The 20,443-nt window shown below is 45.8% G+C and overlaps 2 protein-coding genes across 6 annotated transcripts in view; both read right to left on the bottom strand.

Moving 5' to 3' along the window:
- Positions 1-14,412, bottom strand: part of LOC135400295 (solute carrier family 22 member 6-like) — a 30,197-nt gene extending 15,785 nt beyond the window's left edge. For 2 of the 3 annotated variants that reach the window (XM_064632100.1, XM_064632102.1), the window contains exons 1-6: positions 11,596-14,412; positions 10,002-10,391; positions 9,374-9,477; positions 5,807-5,961; positions 5,541-5,709; positions 3,394-3,541 (exon numbers count right to left, since the gene is read on the bottom strand). In XM_064632100.1, coding sequence (XP_064488170.1) covers positions 3,394-3,541; positions 5,541-5,709; positions 5,807-5,961; positions 9,374-9,477; positions 10,002-10,391; positions 11,596-11,943 — 1,314 coding nt within the window. In that variant the 5' untranslated portion in view covers positions 11,944-14,412. The remainder of the gene's footprint in view (positions 1-3,393; positions 3,542-5,540; positions 5,710-5,806; positions 5,962-9,373; positions 9,478-10,001; positions 10,392-11,595) is intronic. The other variant, XM_064632101.1, reaches the window with a different exon arrangement.
- Positions 14,413-14,481: 69 nt separating this feature from the next.
- LOC135400294 (beta-mannosidase-like) overlaps positions 14,482-20,443 on the bottom strand; it is a 45,049-nt gene continuing 39,087 nt past the window's right edge. For all 3 annotated transcript variants that reach the window (XM_064632096.1, XM_064632099.1, XM_064632097.1), the window contains exons 16-18: positions 18,581-18,804; positions 16,456-16,647; positions 14,482-14,847 (exon numbers count right to left, since the gene is read on the bottom strand). In XM_064632096.1, coding sequence (XP_064488166.1) covers positions 14,569-14,847; positions 16,456-16,647; positions 18,581-18,804 — 695 coding nt within the window. In that variant the 3' untranslated portion in view covers positions 14,482-14,568. The remainder of the gene's footprint in view (positions 14,848-16,455; positions 16,648-18,580; positions 18,805-20,443) is intronic.

The following is a 20,443-nucleotide window of genomic DNA, read 5'->3' as shown; positions in this document are numbered from 1 at the left end:
CGTGTTGCTTTTCAGCACACCTTACATACAATATTAATAGGCTTTCACACCACAGGAACTCAACAGAATTCCAAGACGTACGCAGTGGATCTGTAAATAATATATCAATAACTTCGGGAATATAAAATTTTGTGTTTTTCAAGAGGAAATTATCACATATGTGCTGTAACTACTTTTTAGTAGTTTAACTATAACCACTAACTATATACTGCGTCAAACTGTAGTTTAATTACTAGTGTAACTACATCGCAGCCGCGCTAGTTAAAACATTTTATATCTACTCGGATATTTTGTACGCGTCGTATCTATGATCGCTTAGGCGTAGGAATAGCGCGTGGGTGCATGGGGAGCGAGAAGACAGGGATCTCCCAACCTCGGAACAATCATAGCACATGCACGCGCCCCTCCATACAGTACTGATGGATTGATATGTCATGCAATGATACAGTCATGGCCTCCAATCTGACGATGGAGGAGCCGTAAGATTTTTGAATGGGCTGTGTGTGTTCGTTATGTACCATGGGAAACTACTTTCTGCTCATGTGCGTACCATTTCTGTACGCAAACTTGAGAACGAATGCCTCCATTCCGCGTCTAACCAGTCTAACTCATCCTGTTGGACCAATGCTCCCTCCGACAGCCAAACGGTTCTGTTGCAACACATTGGATACTGTCGTGACTCCCCGTCGAAAACCCTTCTCGCCCCACACGCTTCGCGCTGTTGCGCCAGGCAAAGGTTCAGTGACATTTCATCGAACGCCGTTTCATCGAACGCCGTTTCATCGAATCATTTCGTCAAAAAATTGACGTTTCGTCAATCGCCGATTCATCAAACGCCGTTTCATCGAATCGGTAGGCGCAGCGTTTTCTTGCGGCAACGTGTGAAATACGTAAAAGGCTCTCCTGACCTAACCTTGGTCAGGGTTCGATGAAACGGCGTTGAAGGAAAAGGTGTTCGATAAAACGACGTCGTTGAAACAGCGTTCGATGAAATGGGCGGACAGCTTAGGCAAAACATGCATCTCTGTGTACCTGCGCTGAGCAATGCAGTGCGTTACGCAATTCTTTCCCTGAATGACACTGCTGAATGGGCTTTTGCTTCCTGCGTCAGATGCAAAAGTGCTGATATTTTGTACATGCGTGTGATGCGCAAGATGAAAAAAATTCTCAGAGTTGTCGCTAATCAGCGCAAAGAAAGAAGACCAGAAGAAGAAGACATTTTCCGAAAAATGTCGAAAAACATTTTTTTTTTTTAATTCGGCATATTCCGAAAAACCGGACCGCTATGCGGATGCCAGAATGGTATATATGCTTGCATTTATTACAACAAAAGATAGGTTTTCCCTGTTTCCCTGTTTTGTACTGACGATAAACGCCACTGTTCACTTGATATTTCACTTTTATTAGTTGATTGTTTCCCTCACTTACAAAATAGGTAGTGCTTCGCGTGCAATTAAACAGGCGCCCGCATTCGGTAATCCCGTCCGTCCCGACGGAACAGCTGCAGAAAGAATCCGATTTTTACTAAACCATATAAATGCCAATAAACACTCACTGAATTTGCTTGCAAGTAAATGCCGAAAACCACTAACACTACGTATAATGAAGGGACACTGCGTGTGTAAAGCGGGAGCGGCCGGCAAATGTAAACACGGTGCGGCACTGGCGATATTCCTCAATCGGCACGTATTCGCGTCTGTCACCAGTTTGCCACAGTGGCGGGGATAAATCCTAATTTCGAAAGGAAGGGAAGTCTAAAAGAAGCCTTATTGTTTTCATCACCAGTTATTTTCTGCTACGATGAAACTGGTGTGCAAACATTATGCACGGCAGATGACTTGTGTACAGAAGTTTTACCGTGATGCTTTTGATAGAACGTAGTAAAATAAATGATATGCAAATATATATGCCTTGTTAAAGCCGAAAAAAAAAAAAACCAGCAGGAGCCGCGTACGGCAGGAAAGCGAGAGCGGATTCGCCTTCAGTGCGGTTTCGCACCTCCTCGCCGCTTGGGTGGCTTGGGGCGTTGTCGTCGACCCCTCCAGAGCCGTTTATAGAGAGAGTTTGGCCATTGGGAGGAGTATAACTTAAAGCGCGTCATGCGACGTCACGGCTGAACGACCTCCCTCGTCGTTCTCTGTTGTTATCCAGTCGTGAACCGGTCGCAGACGCCATATTGATGCTGATCGTCGTTTACAATCCAAGGAGAGAAGGCACGCGCGTACTTCTTGCTTCGAAAACCTTTCGTCCTTGAACTCTTTCTGTTCGGCAACAAAGCCCCCCTTATCATTTACGCCAGTGGGTTATAAGCCGGTTATTCCTGTAGATTACATTCAACACGGCCACGAAGGTGTCGACCAGCTGGCGGACAGCATCAATATGGCGCGGACTAGATGGCTGATAAGCGGATTCCGCTCGGATTCAGGCTTTTTGGGCGGCGCAACGACGACTCTGACGTAAAAATAAGCTCCTCCCATGAGGCGGCAAAAGATCAAAGAATGGCCAAACTCTCCCTATAAATGGCTCTGCCCCTCGAAACACTAGCGCACGGGGCCTATTACGCGTGTGGAGCTTGAGTATAGTTCGAAGAATGACACTGATCAGTTTTTGAAGCGGAGGACGGTATAGTGCCAGTAGTGCCGGCATTCCCGGCGTTCGAAGGACAGTGTGAACGAGAGGATCGCGAAGGCCGTAAAAGCGGTGAATGAGTTCCCCGCGTTCGTAGTTTTCGCTGCTGTAGTGTGAATGTAGCCTAACACTGAATAATAATAATAAAAAGTAACTGATACATGTGACAGAGAACAGAGCAGTAAAGCGGCTCGGTGCGCCATCTGGTGGGACATACTGCATTATTCGTCAAGTAACAGTGATCTATTCTCCCATCTGATTTACTGCTTCTGGCAGCTGGGTAGCCGAGACGTTATTTCGTTTCACGCCCAGTGGTGTCCGCACGCAATGTGGTTTTGCCGCCGTACTTGACAAGCACACAGCGTTGCTCGTAATTTTCAATTTATATTTAAAAAAAAAGAGCAATTTGGAGGAAAATTCTGACTTCGGAGTACTGAGGGCTCAGGCTATAGAATCGGAAAAGTTTCCGAGATTGAACCTCCGCTGCTTTCCAGTACTTTCAAGGTGAGCCTGAGCAGAAATTGAAGAAAAAATAATAAAGAAATGCAAGTTTGTTCTAGAAACTGTATTATACTCAGTTATTGCGTTATTGTGAGGGGCTCGTTATTTTATTCCCCCCATTCCAACCAGCAATGGGGTAGAGTATCGCCTGTGGCGATGAAACTCCCCACTCTCAAAGGTAAAAAATAAAGTTGTTGTTGTTTCTCTCTGCTGTTCGCTGTTCCTGACACACGATTAATCGCACTCTACGTGGTCTCAACTTACTTGCTTGAGTAAGGTCTTGTAACTACGCCATGACTCACGAGCATCTTCGACTTTCCTTCCATTCACCTTGGCTATGGCCAAAACAGCTTCTTCAGCCCTCTTCAGCTCCCACTTCGAGATTAGCCACCTGGGAGACTCTTCGACCAACCTAGAAGGAATGAATCTGCTGGCGAAACACTATTTCTTGACATCTTTTTGGCGTTTCCCCTCCTTTCCGCCTTTCTAGTGTAATAGTGGGAGTTTCGTATTTTCTTATTCATCTACACAGTGCAATAAAGAACATCTTTCCCAACGATGGTTGGCGAGTTGGCGAGCAAGTTTCTTTAGTAAAGTACGCTCCCATGCCGAAGCGCATCTAAAGGGGGTCACGATATCCTAACCTCCCCCAATTTGTGTCGTTACATAGAGCTTCGATTGACCTTAGGTAGTGTAGTAGGATGAAGAAAAATCGTAGGTCCGCTTCTGCTCCCATGACTCCAGGCCGTGTGAGACCCTTCCGTTTCGTCCAGGCACTTTCTTTGAAATTGAATCCCGCTGTGAGGTGACAACTGTTCAGCCAAAATGATAGCTTGAGGAAATTGATTAATTAATTCATTAATTAATTAACTAGGGTTTCGACCGATCCTAAAAACGTCATTTCATTTCTCCTTGAAAGATAGTCTGTGAAGAACTGCAGCGGGAGCGGCAGGGAAGTCATATCAACAAAAATGAGCAAACTTGAACGGGAAAACAATTTGTTTGTTTTTCTTTGTTTGTTTGTTTGTTTCCAAGAAGAATACAATAGGCACATAATATATAGGATGAGGTCCCGTAGTTTAGAAGCTAGTGTTGGGACCTGAAATTGTTGACAACAATGAGCCACTTAACTTTTGAAAAAGGCAACAGAAAACACACAAAAGAGAAATACATAGGTATATATATATATATAATTTTACACATGTATGTACAAAGAGTTTATGACTTATGTGATCACTATTGCGAATGGATAAAATTAAGTGAGGCACTTTTGAAGCTAGTAAGCGTGGGCACGTTTCTGATATTAAACTGTAATGAATCCCATGTCTTGGTGGAAAATTGAACGAATTGGAAGACATAGTTTATTCTACAATTTGGAATCAGAAGAAAATTTTGAGAATTGTGCAACAATTTGTGAGCGGCAATAGACCTATGTGTAAGTTCAATGTTCGGTATCGTTATTTGCTTTTGCAGAATTTTGTATGTGAGTATCAAACTTGATGAGGAAATTGAGTGAAAATGAAGCTATACAGCAATGACATCATTACCGTTACCTAACGAGCTTCTGTTAACGTTAACGTTTAGGAACACAACCACTTGCTGTGTTACCGCTCGTGGTACAATTGCCAGACATTCCGTTTAATTTACTGTTCCAGCTTTCGCGATCAGCTGTTCATGCGGAATAGAAGAAAATGAGGGTTCCCCAGAGGATAATGTAAAGGAAACCAAAATGAAGAAAAACAGAGCTTGGGGACGCGAGGAATATCGCTACAAAAATTGCGATTTCTTCCAATTTTTTGTATAAATCAGGAAAAATAAAACGTCTTTGTTCTCTTAACATTTCTAACGGCCTGTACCGCCTGTTAGGCCTTGTGTGTCTGATGTGTTACAAATTCTATAAAAAAGTACATTTGGTAACTTAATGGTATTCATCTTCGGGGAGATTTTTTTACGACTTAGGGTAATAATTACCTTTAATTACTACCTACTTTAATTACCTACTTTAATTACCTCTCTTTCCCGAGAAGTTCCGGAACTCAGCTCGTGGACAAGTTTTTCTCACTTTTTTTTTTTCGTTGGAATTTGCAATATCCTGAATATTACACAGCGAGAGCTGGTAGGGCTTCATATCCCAATCGCGGGGTCGGCGCCGGCCGCCGAAGGAAAAGCGAACACAGTATGACGCACCGGCATCTCGTGAAATTGAAAAAAAAAAAACACACTGGAGGAGGAAGGAGGAGTTCTTACATAGTCTTAATTTACAGAAACAAATTCGGCTAAAAAGGCGGCAAGTTTTAGCAGACCGCACACATCTGACAAGACTTTCGGCGTCTCCCGCACCAGCGTTATTTTCAACACAAGCAGGAATTAGTCATTTATATTCATTTATGTTCGGGAACAACCTTTCTTACACGAAGCTTCCGAGGAGGAAACATAATAAGAGGAGGAACATCGCCTGCAACGTCCTCCAGGTGTAATACATGTCCCTGGAAGCCCTCGCTATGGTGACGCCGACCTCAAAGCCTGTGAAGCTAAGGACGCCATAGAGACCTCGGCTTGAGGGAGGTACCAGCTCCATGACTGGAAATAATTTTATGAGGACCATGAGAGGACTGGCAGGTTACCAGGAATGGAATAATATGAGAGCGCCAAATTAATCCCACGCAACAAAACGCACCTAATATGTAGGAGGGCAGAATTACTGCACTCAGGCTCATAGTGACGCCGCAACGAAAGCAAACGTACAGGACGAGCGATGCGGTGTTCAGGGCGCCGACGCTGAAAATGACGCTCGCAGCAGAACAAAAGCACACTACGGGTTTCCGCCCAATGCTGGAAAGCAAACGAGAGTTATTTAGATTCAGGAAAGGGGAAGGCGTCTCCGTTCTGAATTTCCGGATATTGCAAAAATTGTTATGCACCCGATTGAAATTCAGAAACAACGTGAGACACATTGGGCACATTCATTATGAGGGACGCGACGGAAACAGTTGCTGATGTGCCTTACTCAGAGGGCGCAGCACCTGGACACCGTTAGGCAACGAGTAGAACAGTCTCTGTTCGAAATATCGGCAGCTTCTGTCCTGAGGCAACTCTCTTCCTACATCTCTACCGGTTCGCTGGATTTCTACCCATCTACGAGTGAATCTTCAGTTTGCCGTAAATATGTCCGTCAGTTCGTTGCAAGCTTCACCGGCAATATGTGCTCAGTGACAGAGTCGGCGGCATTTAATACCGGTCTCACCCTAACCTATAACTGCTGCAGGTTACTTCCTTCCTACTGCATCAGTCGGCGTGCAATAACGATCAAACAATGACCTATTCATCCTGCCTTCATCAGTCGGCCGCAGGCAATAACCATCTAACCTTAACCTTAACGCATGAAATAACGATCTCACAATAATCTATTCCTTCCATCACCATTAGTCGCTCAGGTGCAATGACGCAGTCGGCTGCATGCAATATCGATCTAACCATAACCTATTCCTGGCACAGGCTACTTCCTTCCTCTTGAATCAGAAGCCCGCACCATACCGATCCAACCCTAAGCTATTTCTGCTACACGACCATCTTTTCTCTGCATCACTCGGTCGCATGCAATACCACATGGCCAAACGAAGACGCATTTGTTCCTTCGTCTCGTTGTAGCGCTTTTCGTTTCGGCATATGTCTTCACCAACTTGCTCAACACTGTACCTTCTTACCATGAACCCAAACGTCGTGAGATTCTGGAGAAGGCGGCCCTAGTTGCTTAGCGACGGGCGACGGCGAGGAGTACTCTTCGTCGCGTGCACTGCGCCCCCTCCCTTCTACGTACGGAAGAGAACATACGAGAGAACGTAGTCAAGGAAAGTATCGCTCCCCCGCTCGTCTAGTCTGCCGAAGACGAAAGTGTTTCAGACGTCAGTCTATACGTGAAGCTTGGAGTGCTCCTAGGAATGAACAAGTGTCTCATTAAGAGACCACGGTTGTCTGTTGAAGCACCTGAAGCTTTCAGCTCGCAAAGTCCACCTGCCTGTGTTTCGCCTAACAATTGTAACGTGCGTTTGTGGCCGGCAAGTCAATTGCTGGCCTGTCAGCAGCGATTCCAGGAGACGTCTGTGGCCGTCTTCAGCAACCGTGTAAAGGCCGAGCGGTCATCCACCTAAAGGCAGTGGGGTGGGATACTCGAAGAGTTGGGAATGTACCTAAGAGTGGATTTCGTACAATGCAAAAACCTGTAAGGCACATTGTGCCACTGTGTCAACTCCAGGGACAGAACATTTACGTAGTTCGTGAGACAAGGATTCATACATCGCATTTGTTGAAAGTTTCCAGGTGGTTCAACCTGGAAAATTTCCAGACTGGTTTGAAGGTTTCCCGAACTGGAACAAAAGCACTGGAATGCTTCAGGACATGGAAATTCGGCACTTCATCGCGCAGCTTCTACGGCGTTGAGATCTACAAGAAGAGGACTTCAAGGGAGGCTCCGGGACCATTCAAAAGTCTTATCCCCCCCCCCCCCGAGCCGTACTCGCGGCTGGCTACTCCCCGACGAAAGGAGACGCTAAGCCTACGATCTAACCATAACGTATTCCTTCTGTTTCCAACAATCAACCGCATGTAAATGAGTTGACTTACACTCTTATCCTTCCATCTGCATCTGTTGCTCAAACTACCCAAAAGTTTCCTCTCGCCTATCCCTGTCATCCTATCGCAAAAGGTTGTAGGAAGGTATACTAAATGACTGCTGTTCCAACTCTCACAATCAAGATACTATTTTTTGCCACATTTGCAAACGGCTTACAGCCTAGCGCACGTGACCAGGTTGAAACTGCTCCAGTTCCAAACATACGTAGTAAAGAGTAGCGGGTAGTAGCCTCGTTACTTCCTCGCTCACAACACGCCGTTTTGGTTTACAACAGACATTGGATGATAAATATACACGTACTTCAGCGAAATGGCCAGCTTGCACCAGTAATTTCAGTAAAAAAGACAGTCACTAACACGCTAATGCGGGGGAGGGGGAAGTGTTCCCGTCTCTTGTTTTACCTTTCTTTCTCCCCCTTTGATCTCGATGTTGATGACAACCGTCTTACCACAAAGCAACCATCTTACGACCAAGAAGGCAAAAGAAATGAAGGCTGGGACACTTCCTCCTCTAGACGCACATTTCCCGAGCGCTTGTTTGTGAAACTCAAGCAGGCGGGGCTAAACCGTAATTTTCACTATTTTTTCTCGACTATTTCTGTTGCGATACTGTGCATGTTTCGGGGGTTTTGCGGTTGTACGTGGAGGACTTCACATTTCTGTAAAAAAAGAAGTGAGGTTCGTTCGGCAATTTTCAAAGTTCAAGTGCGAAAAATAAATTTCCCCTAATTAAAATTGTTCAAAGCCTTCCTCAATGGTGGCAAAAGTTTCCAGGAGGTAATTGCCCAAAGTTCCACAATCCTCCGACGAGTATGTCGCCAGGTAGAATTTTTTATCACTTTCGGTGAAACACCCTGTATATGTATGGTAGATGGATAGAAATCCAGCGAACCGGTAGAGATGTAGGAAGGGAGTTGTCTCAAGACAGAAGCCGCCGGTATTTCGAACAGAGACTGTTCTTCTAGGCACCGTCCTCATCATTGGCATGGTACTTAAAGGGTTAGGTGTGACGCGTTTAAAGGTTCATGCGAATTGTGGGTCAACAGCCCGGAGGGGAAGAAAGGGTCCGTACGGGCTACTACGGCCGGACTGAATGGCCGCTTTGTTAGAGGGTGTAGGGGGTGGGCCAGCCACGTGACGCAGTAGTAACAGCACCTTGTAGCAATGCCAACCTCTATTCAAGCTGTATCAACATTCGTCCTTCGAAACTCTATTTCACGTCGGATCGCTACGGAAGTACAGCCCACTACAATCGGTACGTTGTAAGCAAGTGTTATCGAAGCCAGAGAGAACTGATGTTCTGAGACTGGAACAACATAGAAAGGCCAAACACATGCAAAACCTCAAATTGTCTAATAAGTGAACGATGAAAGATGAAAGTCACTGGAAAGGTTAGCCAGCTGTAGGACTCGAACCCACATCTTCTGGATGGTAATCCAAAAGATGTGGGTTCGGTGTGGGTACTACAGCTGGCTAACCTTTTCAGTGACTTTCATGTTTCATCGTTATCGAAGCCGTTGTAAAATGTGGAACTGTAAACGACAGGAGAGGACTGTTCATACGACATATAGGTTATTGTTTGCTGCATGAATCACTTCGTCACATTCGATCTCACCTGTCTGAAAGGACCCCCGATGCAAGCAATCCCAAGAGAGTAGCTCCCATCTGAACTGCCAGAGCAGAGGAATGCATCCATTCCAGATCACAAACCATGTCCCACTGCATCATGAATTGCGGGAAACAATAGGCAATTGGGTTGTTTCATGACGACGCATCAGTAACTAAGCGAACAGCTAACCGACAGGGCACTTGACCGTGCCCCAGGTGTATCGGGAGGGGGGAGTGGGGAACCATATCGCTACACTGTTTTACTGGACGGGAGCGGAAGCAAGTCAGCGACGTTAAAAAACGATTATATTATCGGTCTGCTGGCTTAATCTCGCTGGGCACGCGGAGGAACCTTTTTTTGTTTTCCTACTGGGATGGTGAATTCCTAAGCTGGGCAGCTATCCAACGCAAAAACATTCATACATCTGGTCGCTCTCCAAGTTGGAAATGTATTTTCTCAGTGTGTTATTGGTTGCACACAATCCTCATATGTATTGGAACAATTTTGAAGCCTCTTGAAATTTCCATGTAATCCCTTGTCTGGGAGACTGTACACAAACGAAGGTATATAAAATTACAAATGGCTCGAACCCGTGGCTACGACCTACGTACAGTTGGTGGCTCAAACTTATTACCTCTTGAGTGACGGTTCCTGTGTTGCGTGTTTCATCATATTGCCACTTTGTGCAACGAATAGTTGAACGATTAGGGCGAGATGAGTTGTATTCTTGGTACATTTCGCACTGGCTGTAGGTTCCGTCCTCCTGGATAGGGATGCTCATGTTCTTCCAAGCTTCTGTCGAGATGTTCATGTGTTCTGGAGGAGCGCACCAATGGTCCTGCTGAGGGGCTACCACAAGGGGCCACTGGTCGTTGATGGCGGACAGCATGATCGCGAGCATACAGTGAGCCAGCAACAGACGTTGAAATTTTGTCGCTTCTCCTAAGACTGAGATCAGATCGATATCTGAGGACATCCGGTAGGTACTGTGCTGTTGGAGGCTCTGTGTGCTTTGCGCTGAACTCTGCGTAAAAACAAAACAGTCAATTTGAGTGAAAAATTTGACGAGCTGAAGACGCATATTTGAATGAGCGCTGACTGTAAGTGGAAACAGACACTAACACCACAAGCGATTTTAGTTCAGCTGAAAATGTTCAAATCTTCACAAGCACGAATTTGTGGGCATACCGGGAGGGAGGGGCATGGGGGGCCGTGCCCGCCCCTGGAATTCCAAAGTTCCTGATGAAAATAGCGCACTCCTTAGTCATAAGTCGTAATGATTATTCACAGATGTCATAATAGGAACCTCTGGACACCCACACAATGCGTATCGCTCGTCACCAGAAAAAGATGTGGTAAGGTGTAGGGTTTGCACTCTTGTCCCCCGCCCTAGAAACGCATTGTCCCCACGGAACAAATCGTGGGAAAGCCCATGAATGGATTAGAAAGAGAAGGGTGCACGATTAATTGATAAACAGGCAGCCAGTAGACAACGAATGTGACACAGCGTAGGGGACAGGCAGAGGCACGGAACGCAACTCTGCCGGAAGTACGCAGAGTTTGCATTTTCGTCCCTTTCCTGCAGCAGTACAAGAGAACGCCGGGGGTTCAGCTTTTGCGGATTTTCAGGCGTGAGTATTCTACTTTACAATTTTCTAACTGAAACCACAGATCCATTGAGTGATGAACAAAAATGATTACGAAAGCTCATGGGAACTGCAGTAGTTTCCGCTCCTCTAACGTCAAAGGTTACGTACGTGCGCCAGACAGTTCGTACGTCGCTCAGACAGACACGTACAAATGTTGTTTTCCTAATTACTCTCACGCACAGTGCGGGTGCATGATGTAATGAATTACATCAACCAAAGTGTCACAGAAGTGCAAAATGACATCCATTGACAAGATGAAATAGGTCAGTGGAATAAGAGGACAACAGAGCAAAGTCATTCCCACTCGTGTCTCTATTCTCCCATGCCCTTACCACGCCTACATCGTTCCAGCGACCATGAGCAGACATGACGCAACTATATGACCGTACGCGGCGTCAATTAATTCAACGTACGCTGGAACCTTAACCGACGGCATCCTGGCATGGGACCATATGCTGAAGGAACTTTAGAAGAATGCGTGATCATTCAAAGCAACCCACCATTCCATTAAGATGCTGACATGGCATACACTATGCTGAGCAAGATCATCAAACATCACAATAATTGGTGATACTATACCACAACCTCTGGTGGGGCACGCTTTGGCTTGGTCATATGGTTCATTCCAGGCGATTCTAGTTGTCTCGGCAGATCCCGTGACATTCCGAAGACCAGCGGTGGGCTGCGTTCGCTTCCTTTTCTTCTTCCTCGCACAGGCATGCAGTGGCCAAGGTGCAGTGGGTGTGATACAAAAACGGAGAACAACAACAACAACGTTATTGTGAGATTACGGATGGGGAGCTTCATCACCGGGGGCGATAGGCTACCCCATTGCCACAAAGGGAGATGTGCAAGGGCAACTAATATACTAGAGTAATCGGGAATACAGAGGATTATGAAATGGAGTATGCCAGCGGCGACAGACATGTACCACTTCCAGTTATATGTCACCCCAAATGATAAGGAGGATGGTAAGCACGTAGCTGCTTCCACACGGATCACGGACGTATGTATACGTGTTTGACGGAGACTGTCACAAAGGAAACACTATATTGTAACTTCTGCGTGATTACAAACGATTTCGAGCTTCTTAGTGCCTTGTATAACTCATGCATGTTTACTGTTACATATCGTCCGGCAGGTAGAAATGCATCTTCCTCCTTCACTTTTTTTGGGTGTAGTTCGTTACCGGGACCACTCGTTTTTAAAAAATTGTGAAAGCGTTTGAAAGGTAAATATTGCGTAGAAGTGAAAGAAGTTCATATACTGAATCGAAAAAGGTAAGAATTATAAAATTCTGTGGACTAGAAGTTTTTTTATAGGCATTTCAACAACCCCATCTGATTCACTTTTAGCACACGAGAAACACGGGAATGCTAAGCCTAACGGATTCGAAACTTGCAAGAGAATTGGGCTAAATCGCCTCACTTTAGTGAGGTTGGGTTAAGTTAGGTTCTACATATTGGGGGGGCAGGCAAGCAGTAGGCGGTGCGGGCGTCGAGACTGTGCCTCGGGTTAGGCCAGAAGGTCCTCACCCAAGATGGCGGAGCGCCATCAAAAAACGGGCGATAAAATTTAATTTTTATACGTTTCACGCAATATACGAGGGTCATTCCTGTTTAATTTCGTTCCTAATTTGCTCCTGCTTCAGGTAAAAACATATCATTTACCTAGCTATCTTCTTTCTTTACAAAAACGCAGTGGTCCCGGTAACGAACTACATCCCTTTTTTTTATGCTCATTTCTGATGTGTGTCATGGTGTACTCTGCAATTTTGGGTGGTGGTTTCCCTATGGATATCTTACCTAATTCTGTAGATGAAAATAGTTAATGCTGGCAATTGAAGGGTATGGTTTCAGAAACACAATCCTAATCCCTACACGTTGTGCAGAGCGTTCGTCCACTTAGTTCGATCTATTCATAATAAAATTGTAACTTGTCCTTACCGGAGAGACCAGTGTAGTTGGCGATATTAGTGACCAGATAAAAGTATGTCTCACTGTCGCGAGATGCTGTCCAAGAAAGGATAGAGGAAGAACATTCCAGCTTTTAACAGGGGATACGGATAGGTTGGGAGCCTTCCAAAACGATGTTCAAAATGGTGACTGTAATTTTGTATTCTTTTTAAGAGCCCTAATCAAGCCTACAATGCGCTCCTTAAGCTTTTGGCGTTATATACCGTACGTTTTCCAACTACAGAAGCGCCTATAAATAGCAACGTAAGGAAGCTTCGGATGACAGCAGAATCGCTAAAAATGATCCGGCATAGATATAAAAACCAGGGAAAGTGAAACCTTAAAAGAATCCCCAAGAGTTAGAAACTGGGTCACGAAAAGGGTACGAGAAACTAAGAGAGACCGTTACACCAACATCATAAGTGGCAAATCAAATATTGTGTGGAAGAACCTGAACAATTTTCGAAGGAGAACTATGAAGCCTCCACTGCTAACGAAATTCATGTAAAACGGAGAAGTACTACGAGGAGTTGATATAGCTGAAGGTTCTAACCTATATTTTGTCAACCTATTTCATGATCATGATGGTGGCGAATCACGTAATGTTGGTGACTACTTGCCCCATACCTGTAGTCGGTCAACCTTTCTCAATCGGATGCTGCCGCTTTCGCTCTACATCAACGGCCTTCTACCTCCGTTAACAGAATAATTGCTCCTGATGCACGTGTCCGATTCCTTGTCTACCCTCCAGTGGCAACGAGACATTGCAACCAGGTCCCCTTTACCGTCAGCCTGCAAATCTTTCACGTCCCCCTGAGTCGCTTATCCACAGTCTACGTCGCCTTCATCCCGTTCTATCACTACCAGCAAGTGTGGCGTACCAAAGTGTGGTCTACTTGCCAAAGTAGAGCACATACTTCTCCGCTGCCGGATACGTACAAGGGGCGTACACTGCAATCACAGCTTACCACCATTTGCAGCAGTCCCTTCAACCTGTCTTCCATCCTCAGCCCTTGGGAGACCGCGGCAGTTTCCAGGGCGGCCTTACATCGGCCAGTCGCCTAATAGAATGGTTGTCACCTCGACAGCGCCCCCGGGCATTCCCACTATTACGATCAAGATCGCTATCCCTACTCCGATCATCGTCGTCTCACTCATATTAGACCAGAGGCAGATTTAAGGGTCTGTCATGGGGCGGTGGGGGGGGGGGGGGTTGTAAATTTCATGCTTTGCGGCGCAGCATCGTCCAGGGGATAGGCCTTTTACATAGGGGACACGACCGTATGGAGGGGGGCGGTCGCCCCCCCCTTAAATTCGCCACTGTATTAGACACCCTAGCTGTCTAATCAATGGGGTAGCGTTCCACTCCTAGTGTTCCCACTTTATCGTCAAAGTATAACTGTTGTTGTTACTTTCCTAAGGAAAGTAATCAGTTATCTACTAGTTACTTGTCGAATAACAAGTCACTGCATCTAGTTCCTTCTTGCCAAGACTGATTTAAAGACACATACGTGTTAAATGGCGTTTATTCAGTTTACACTATCCGACGACGCCAACACAGCACAACTTCCTAAGTACACCATTGCAATACATGCGATCACAATGCTTCCCCCGCTGTCCTTGTGCTGGCCGTGGCAGTGTTAGGAAGGGAGACTGCTGTCATGGCAGACCGGAGGTGTTCCGGCGTGACGGTTTCTTTTGTAAAGAAGTCCAGAACCATCGTTTGTTCCAACATCACGAATCCGTTGTCTGAGAAGTAGCCACTGATATTGTGCGCATCCAGCCACACAAACAACGCAATGTGATTAGTGCCTACAGTTACGGCGAAGCGCTTCATGAGGTTATGCCCGGTGAATGGGCCAATTACGCTGGTTATCTGAAGAGGAGAGAAACACTGATCTGTATACATATATCTACAGCATGTCCCAACTACAAAAGAGCGATCTACCTATGCAGCTACATTGGAAAGATAATTTAAAATGTGCGTGCGACTGGCTGCCTTTAAAAGTGCAAGTGTAGTGTCAAGAATAGATTATTGTGAACGACCAGAAACAAACATATTTTAAGCGCCTAAGGATGACCGTGTCGTGCTTTATTGCGTTACTTGGTTCGGAAGTGAGTGTGCTGGTGACTAGAATACACGAAAGAAAGAAAGAAAAAAAAAGGAATATGGAGACGACGAAACAACAGACCTGCGTGTGTTTCTTTTTTCGTCGTCTCCCTTTTTTTTTAACATGAAGTGGTCATATATTACGTGGAATCGGTGCATCTCTACTGCTGTCGCGAGATCTGTGGGCCGTTGTCTGCAGTGGGTCACATCACGGATCATCGAATGATGCTTTGCGCATACAGATCATGCTTGGGCGAAAGACTGTTCTTTTTATGCATCAATAAACGTTTCCAGGTGTTTGCTGTCAGCACCTCGGATATGCAGCAATACAGGATTGAGCCAAAAGGGTGGCTGTCGAGATGGACCCCGTATGAACCATGAATATGTTCCCAGCGGCTCCCTTCCTGTTCCAAGTGGCATTTGTTCGTCCACGTCGGTCCCTATTATTTCTTCATCGAAGCGTCGACGGACATTCTCTTCACTCGAATAAATCTCCACAGGATACAGGAAACGCGTGCAACGGCTGCAGTTGTGACAGGCCTCCTCCGGCACTCTATAGAGATCCTATTATGTCACCGAAGTTGACAAGCAGCCGCGCAGATGACTGCCGGTGTGCCTTTCACCCACACGAGTCACAGAGCACAGACTATATATGTAGCATATTTCCCAAGATGTGCTTGACATAAATGGATGCGATACATGAGTTCTCGCAGTACAGCGGGTGCTGCCTTCTAGACGTTCTGCAATCGTGTCAATAAAATGTGCTGGGAGCATGTCCAACGGTTTGATGAAAGTCAGATACCCCAAAGGGTACTTGCCCTCACTATTGCCTTACTTCAGAGAGTGTAACCTACTAAAATCTCTCGACTAGGTTGCAGAGTGCTTCTTTCTCTTTTCGTTCACGATGCACTGTCTACGATATTTAACCATACTCTCATTTCGTACATAATTTGCTTTGTAGGTGGGTAGACGAGTAGGGAGGAAGTACTGTTACTATTTCTTGAAATTGCTGAATCGCAGCCCGTACATGTTCTCGCGTCAAATGGCATTGCTTGAGCCGTACACTGAATACAGCATGGTAGAAAAGCGCACAGAAGACACGGACAAAAGGAGACGACACCACTTGCGCTACTCACAACTCTATATTTAATCAAAAGACACAAAAAAACACAAGTGGTGTCGTCTCCTTTTGTCCGTGTCTTCTGTGCGCTTTTCTACCATGCTGTATCCTTACCAACTAGCCCAACGGTGTTTGTTGTTGCGTACACTGAATTTCAGCGATAACGACCACTACTAAATGTCAACAAAGCGGTAACATGGTTATTTCCAAACTGCTTTAGACAGCAGCATAAATGTGCTGCGCGGCACACTTACCTTAAGGGTGGCGTTCCTGAACTTTTTGATATTCTTGGGGGCCGCAGGTAGAAGATAATTCGTCGGTCCGAGTAATCGTCCCGCTTTGTCAGTGAGTGTAAACCACAGGAAGCACGTAACAGGGGTACAGGACGTCATGTTCATAAACTCGGCTAACTTCAATTCGTACGCTTGCACAGAGCTTTCTCGGCGCTGTAGAGAAAATCAATGAACCGATTAGAATGGCCCTTCGATAAGCATAAGCCGTTCAACGCAGACCAGCCCCTTGTGTGCGCGATACCTGACACCAGCCGAGGAAACCAGTTTCCCACGTTCTCCAGATGACCTCCACACGGACGTACTGGGTGCACATACTGTGCAATCGTAGCCTCCCACAGGCTGGTAAGGTGGTAAGCTGAGGTCGAGACACCAAAAAATATTGCTTCCTCACATTTTTGGCACTTTCAGTACCCATGCATGATAAATAACTTTGTTCACACACACGACACTTATTTTTTCCACGAACTCGAGGCGTTCCATAGAGACCTAAAAAAACTGTCTAAATGTTACCTATGTAACGCTTAATACAGCGTTAAGGCTGACCATAATGCAGTTAAATTATATGGGTCGTCGGCGTGATGAAGAAAAATATCAGGTTTTACTATCAGAACTGGTGATGCTGAAAATAGAGAACAGATACGTACGACACAGTTGTCTTTCCACTTTGTATGGGTGGTCAATGCGTGGAAAAGCTGTTCACGGTGGTGTTATGTAATGTCATGTTATGGTGTTATAGAGAGAGGGCTCGCGTAGGAGATACCAACATCCTCAAACGACCGTTTGTTTGCCATCCACACACCCCTCCGCCCCGCCCCCCGCCCCGCCCCGAGTGTATGACGACGACTTTAAGGGGACGGTCTTGTCAACTGTCCGGTACGTGTAGTCACCAAATGCCAAACTCCGTTCGGTAGATTCCGTCCGGTAGACGAACGGCACGTTTACATCTGGGAGCCAGTTCGCACATCCGCTTTGCTACATAGCACTAGAAAATTGCGCTATATTTTCCTCCTCGCATTGCTATGAACCGCTATAAAACCACTCTTGTCGAAGTAGAGCCCCGGTCAACTTTTCTAGCGCTATATTGAGTGATGAGTCTGCGTTAACCAATCGTGAGCTTCTTTCAGCCGTGACGTCGCGGAAGCAGGGGTTTGTTTTGCTTCCTATCACTTGAAGCAGCCAGACGGCAATGCAACGACGACGACGACGTGAAAATGGCCGTCATCTGCCAATGCGCGGGTGTTTTGTTACTATGGTATCTGGTATCGCGATCACAGCATTGAAAGTGTCATCCCCCTTCATGCTGCGGATACCCGACGCTGACAGTAAACAATCACTGTAGCATCGGTGCATCAGGTCGCAAAGAGATATCCCGTGACCCCAGCAGGGTAGCGCTATGTGCTCGGATGTATGTGAGAATGGCAAACGGAAACACAGCGCTAGGTTTCGCTCGCTATTTTCTAGTCCTATAGAGCGAAACGCTATATGTGGGAACTCGCCTTTATCGCTAGGAAGCGTAACGAACTAACGCGAGGAAGAGCACGTGATAAAACGCGTCCACGGCGCTCTTCGCTCTGTACATGAAGGGCGTAGCATATGTCACGCCCGCCCGTGCCCGTATTTTTCAATTTCCAACCACTCGTTCGCTGGTTAAACGTGCAAGGGATTAAGCCTTCAGATTACACGGTGACGTCACAGCACCTTGTTGGACGTCATGAAGGTATGCGACCGAGGTGAGGATGACTGTGTTATGGTTCGTGATGTGGTAAGATGAATTCGTATCGTCTATCTGGAATCGGTGGCTCGATTACTTGGTAAGACAGAAACCGAAGTCAGTCGCAATGACGTCATGAATTCAATTGTAAATATGTGGCCATGAGTTTAACTGATTCTTTTTATTTTTATTTTATTTTTTTGCACTGCGACTGAGCATTAAAGAGATCATATTTTAAGAACTTGAACATTTGTTTTTGGGGAAATCCGGGAATACAGGGCTGCTCATACAAAATGCAGATGTAGAATGCAAAATAAATAAATAAAAATAAATAATAATAATAATAATAATAATGAAAGAGAGCGACGAACCTACCACATCCACATCAACGCTGAACGCATGGACGGGAACGAAGTTTCCCCATGAGTATGAATCAATATGAAGCACGGCATCTGGATAATCCACTTGAAGGTCATTAACGACGTAAGCCTGAAGTTGCCCCGTCGAGATGAGGTTGTAGTTGACAAATGGTACCACAATGAGCGGGCCGAAGAACCGGCGAGCGAAATAATGGAGCATCTTCCATCTGCCTCCGTATTCTGCGTAAAACGGAGACCTTTTAAATATCAATGCTGAGCTGTGTTCAACAGCCGTTAAGTTATTCTTAGAATCACTAAAATCAGAGCAGCGAAACTGAGTTCCAAGAGCTAGCAGAGGCGAGCCGATGCGCCATGTTTCCGAACGGCACCCGCGGTTGTGGACAAAGATGTATTGCTACGCGTGTGATGATGAAGCGTGCGTGATTGTTGTACGATAATCCATGTATTGACCACGACAGCACCCAGAGTATGGCAAGGATAGCTCAGTGCTGCGGTCTTAAAGAAATGGTGGTCAATGTTGTACCCTTTAGGGCGATAATTGCTCGTCAGAAATGCTAGTGGACAAATGTGTGAAGCTTATTCCATCTGGCAGGGTGGTACACTCGAACCTTGGACATGGGTCCTAACCTTACCGCCCTAGGTGGCAAATGCACACCCTTCAAGTGTACATTCGGATTGTCCGAGGGAACAGCCCTTGAGCAATCTGTTGTTTGTTGTTGTTGTTCCTTCCGGGGGGCTATAGTGTTTGAGCTGTGAACAATACTGCTTCCTCGAAACATGCTAATGGTGCATGTATACGTCATTGCTGTTGTCTTATGGTATTTTTTTTTACGTCTTAGCCTTTTCTTTTTTTTTCTTTTGCAAATACTTTATTTTCTAGCAGTCGTAACAGCAGCAGCGAAATTTTGGATCGCGGGTTGTTACGTATCATCAAACGAGAAATCAAGAAATTATATTTATAGACCGTTCACGAAAGAAAAGGCGGGCAAAGTTAACTGCGCTTACAAACGTGCAAGCTTCGCGCGCAAGGTCGCACACACAAAGCACTGGTGTTACGAAGAACGTTCGCGCAGGTTACCGCTACATAATCACAAATGTGTGAGTATTGTCATCAAGTAAGTAACATGCGCGAATCACAAATGCGACAGCAATTTTTCGGAGCACATATATTTTTACAATAGGCTGTCACTTCGCAAGTTCTGGGTCCTCTTCAGCTGACAAGGGGCTTTGCAAGAGATGGTTCGAGGATTTCTCCGTCGTATAGTAACGGAAAATATGCCGCACAAGTACAACATTTCGGATTAACGTACAACTGTACAACTCAAATTTCGCCTCAAATACGTATCTTCGAGAAATTTTGTCACGAAACAAACTGGTGTACCCTGGATGGTAAATAGATCCTTGCTACCCTACGCACGCATGTTGTCTTCCGAAATATGGTGCCGCATTCGAGGGGGTAAACAAGCCCGTTATACCCCTTCCGGAGGGGGTGCTGCAGCCGAGGCGTTTCTTTTTTTTGTTTGTTTGTAAGAGTGTGTCTAGGATGTCAACACTGGTGACGTGCTTGTAACAGAAAGCAACATCTCACACACGCGCGATAGATGGCACCGCGACGCTGGCGTGGCGCGCGTACAAGATGGCGCCTGCTTGCCCTTGTTACTTGCTGTCGCTACTACTACTCTGAAACAAAGCTATGACGAAAACCCGAGACTGGGAAAAAGACGAAAAACAGACGACATAACACAAAGTCTCAAACACAGCTAAAGTTTAATCGACGACCGCACACTTTTAACACATCAGGTGGGGGAGGAGGGGACAGTGCAAAAGGCTCGCCAAAGCAGGGCCGAAGGTCACAGAC

This window comes from Ornithodoros turicata, chromosome 7, assembly GCF_037126465.1.
Source record: "Ornithodoros turicata isolate Travis chromosome 7, ASM3712646v1, whole genome shotgun sequence".
Taxonomy (NCBI): Eukaryota; Metazoa; Arthropoda; class Arachnida; order Ixodida; family Argasidae; genus Ornithodoros; species Ornithodoros turicata.
The sequence above is the reverse complement of the archived record's forward strand: the minus strand, read 5'-3'. Positions and strand labels throughout refer to the sequence as shown.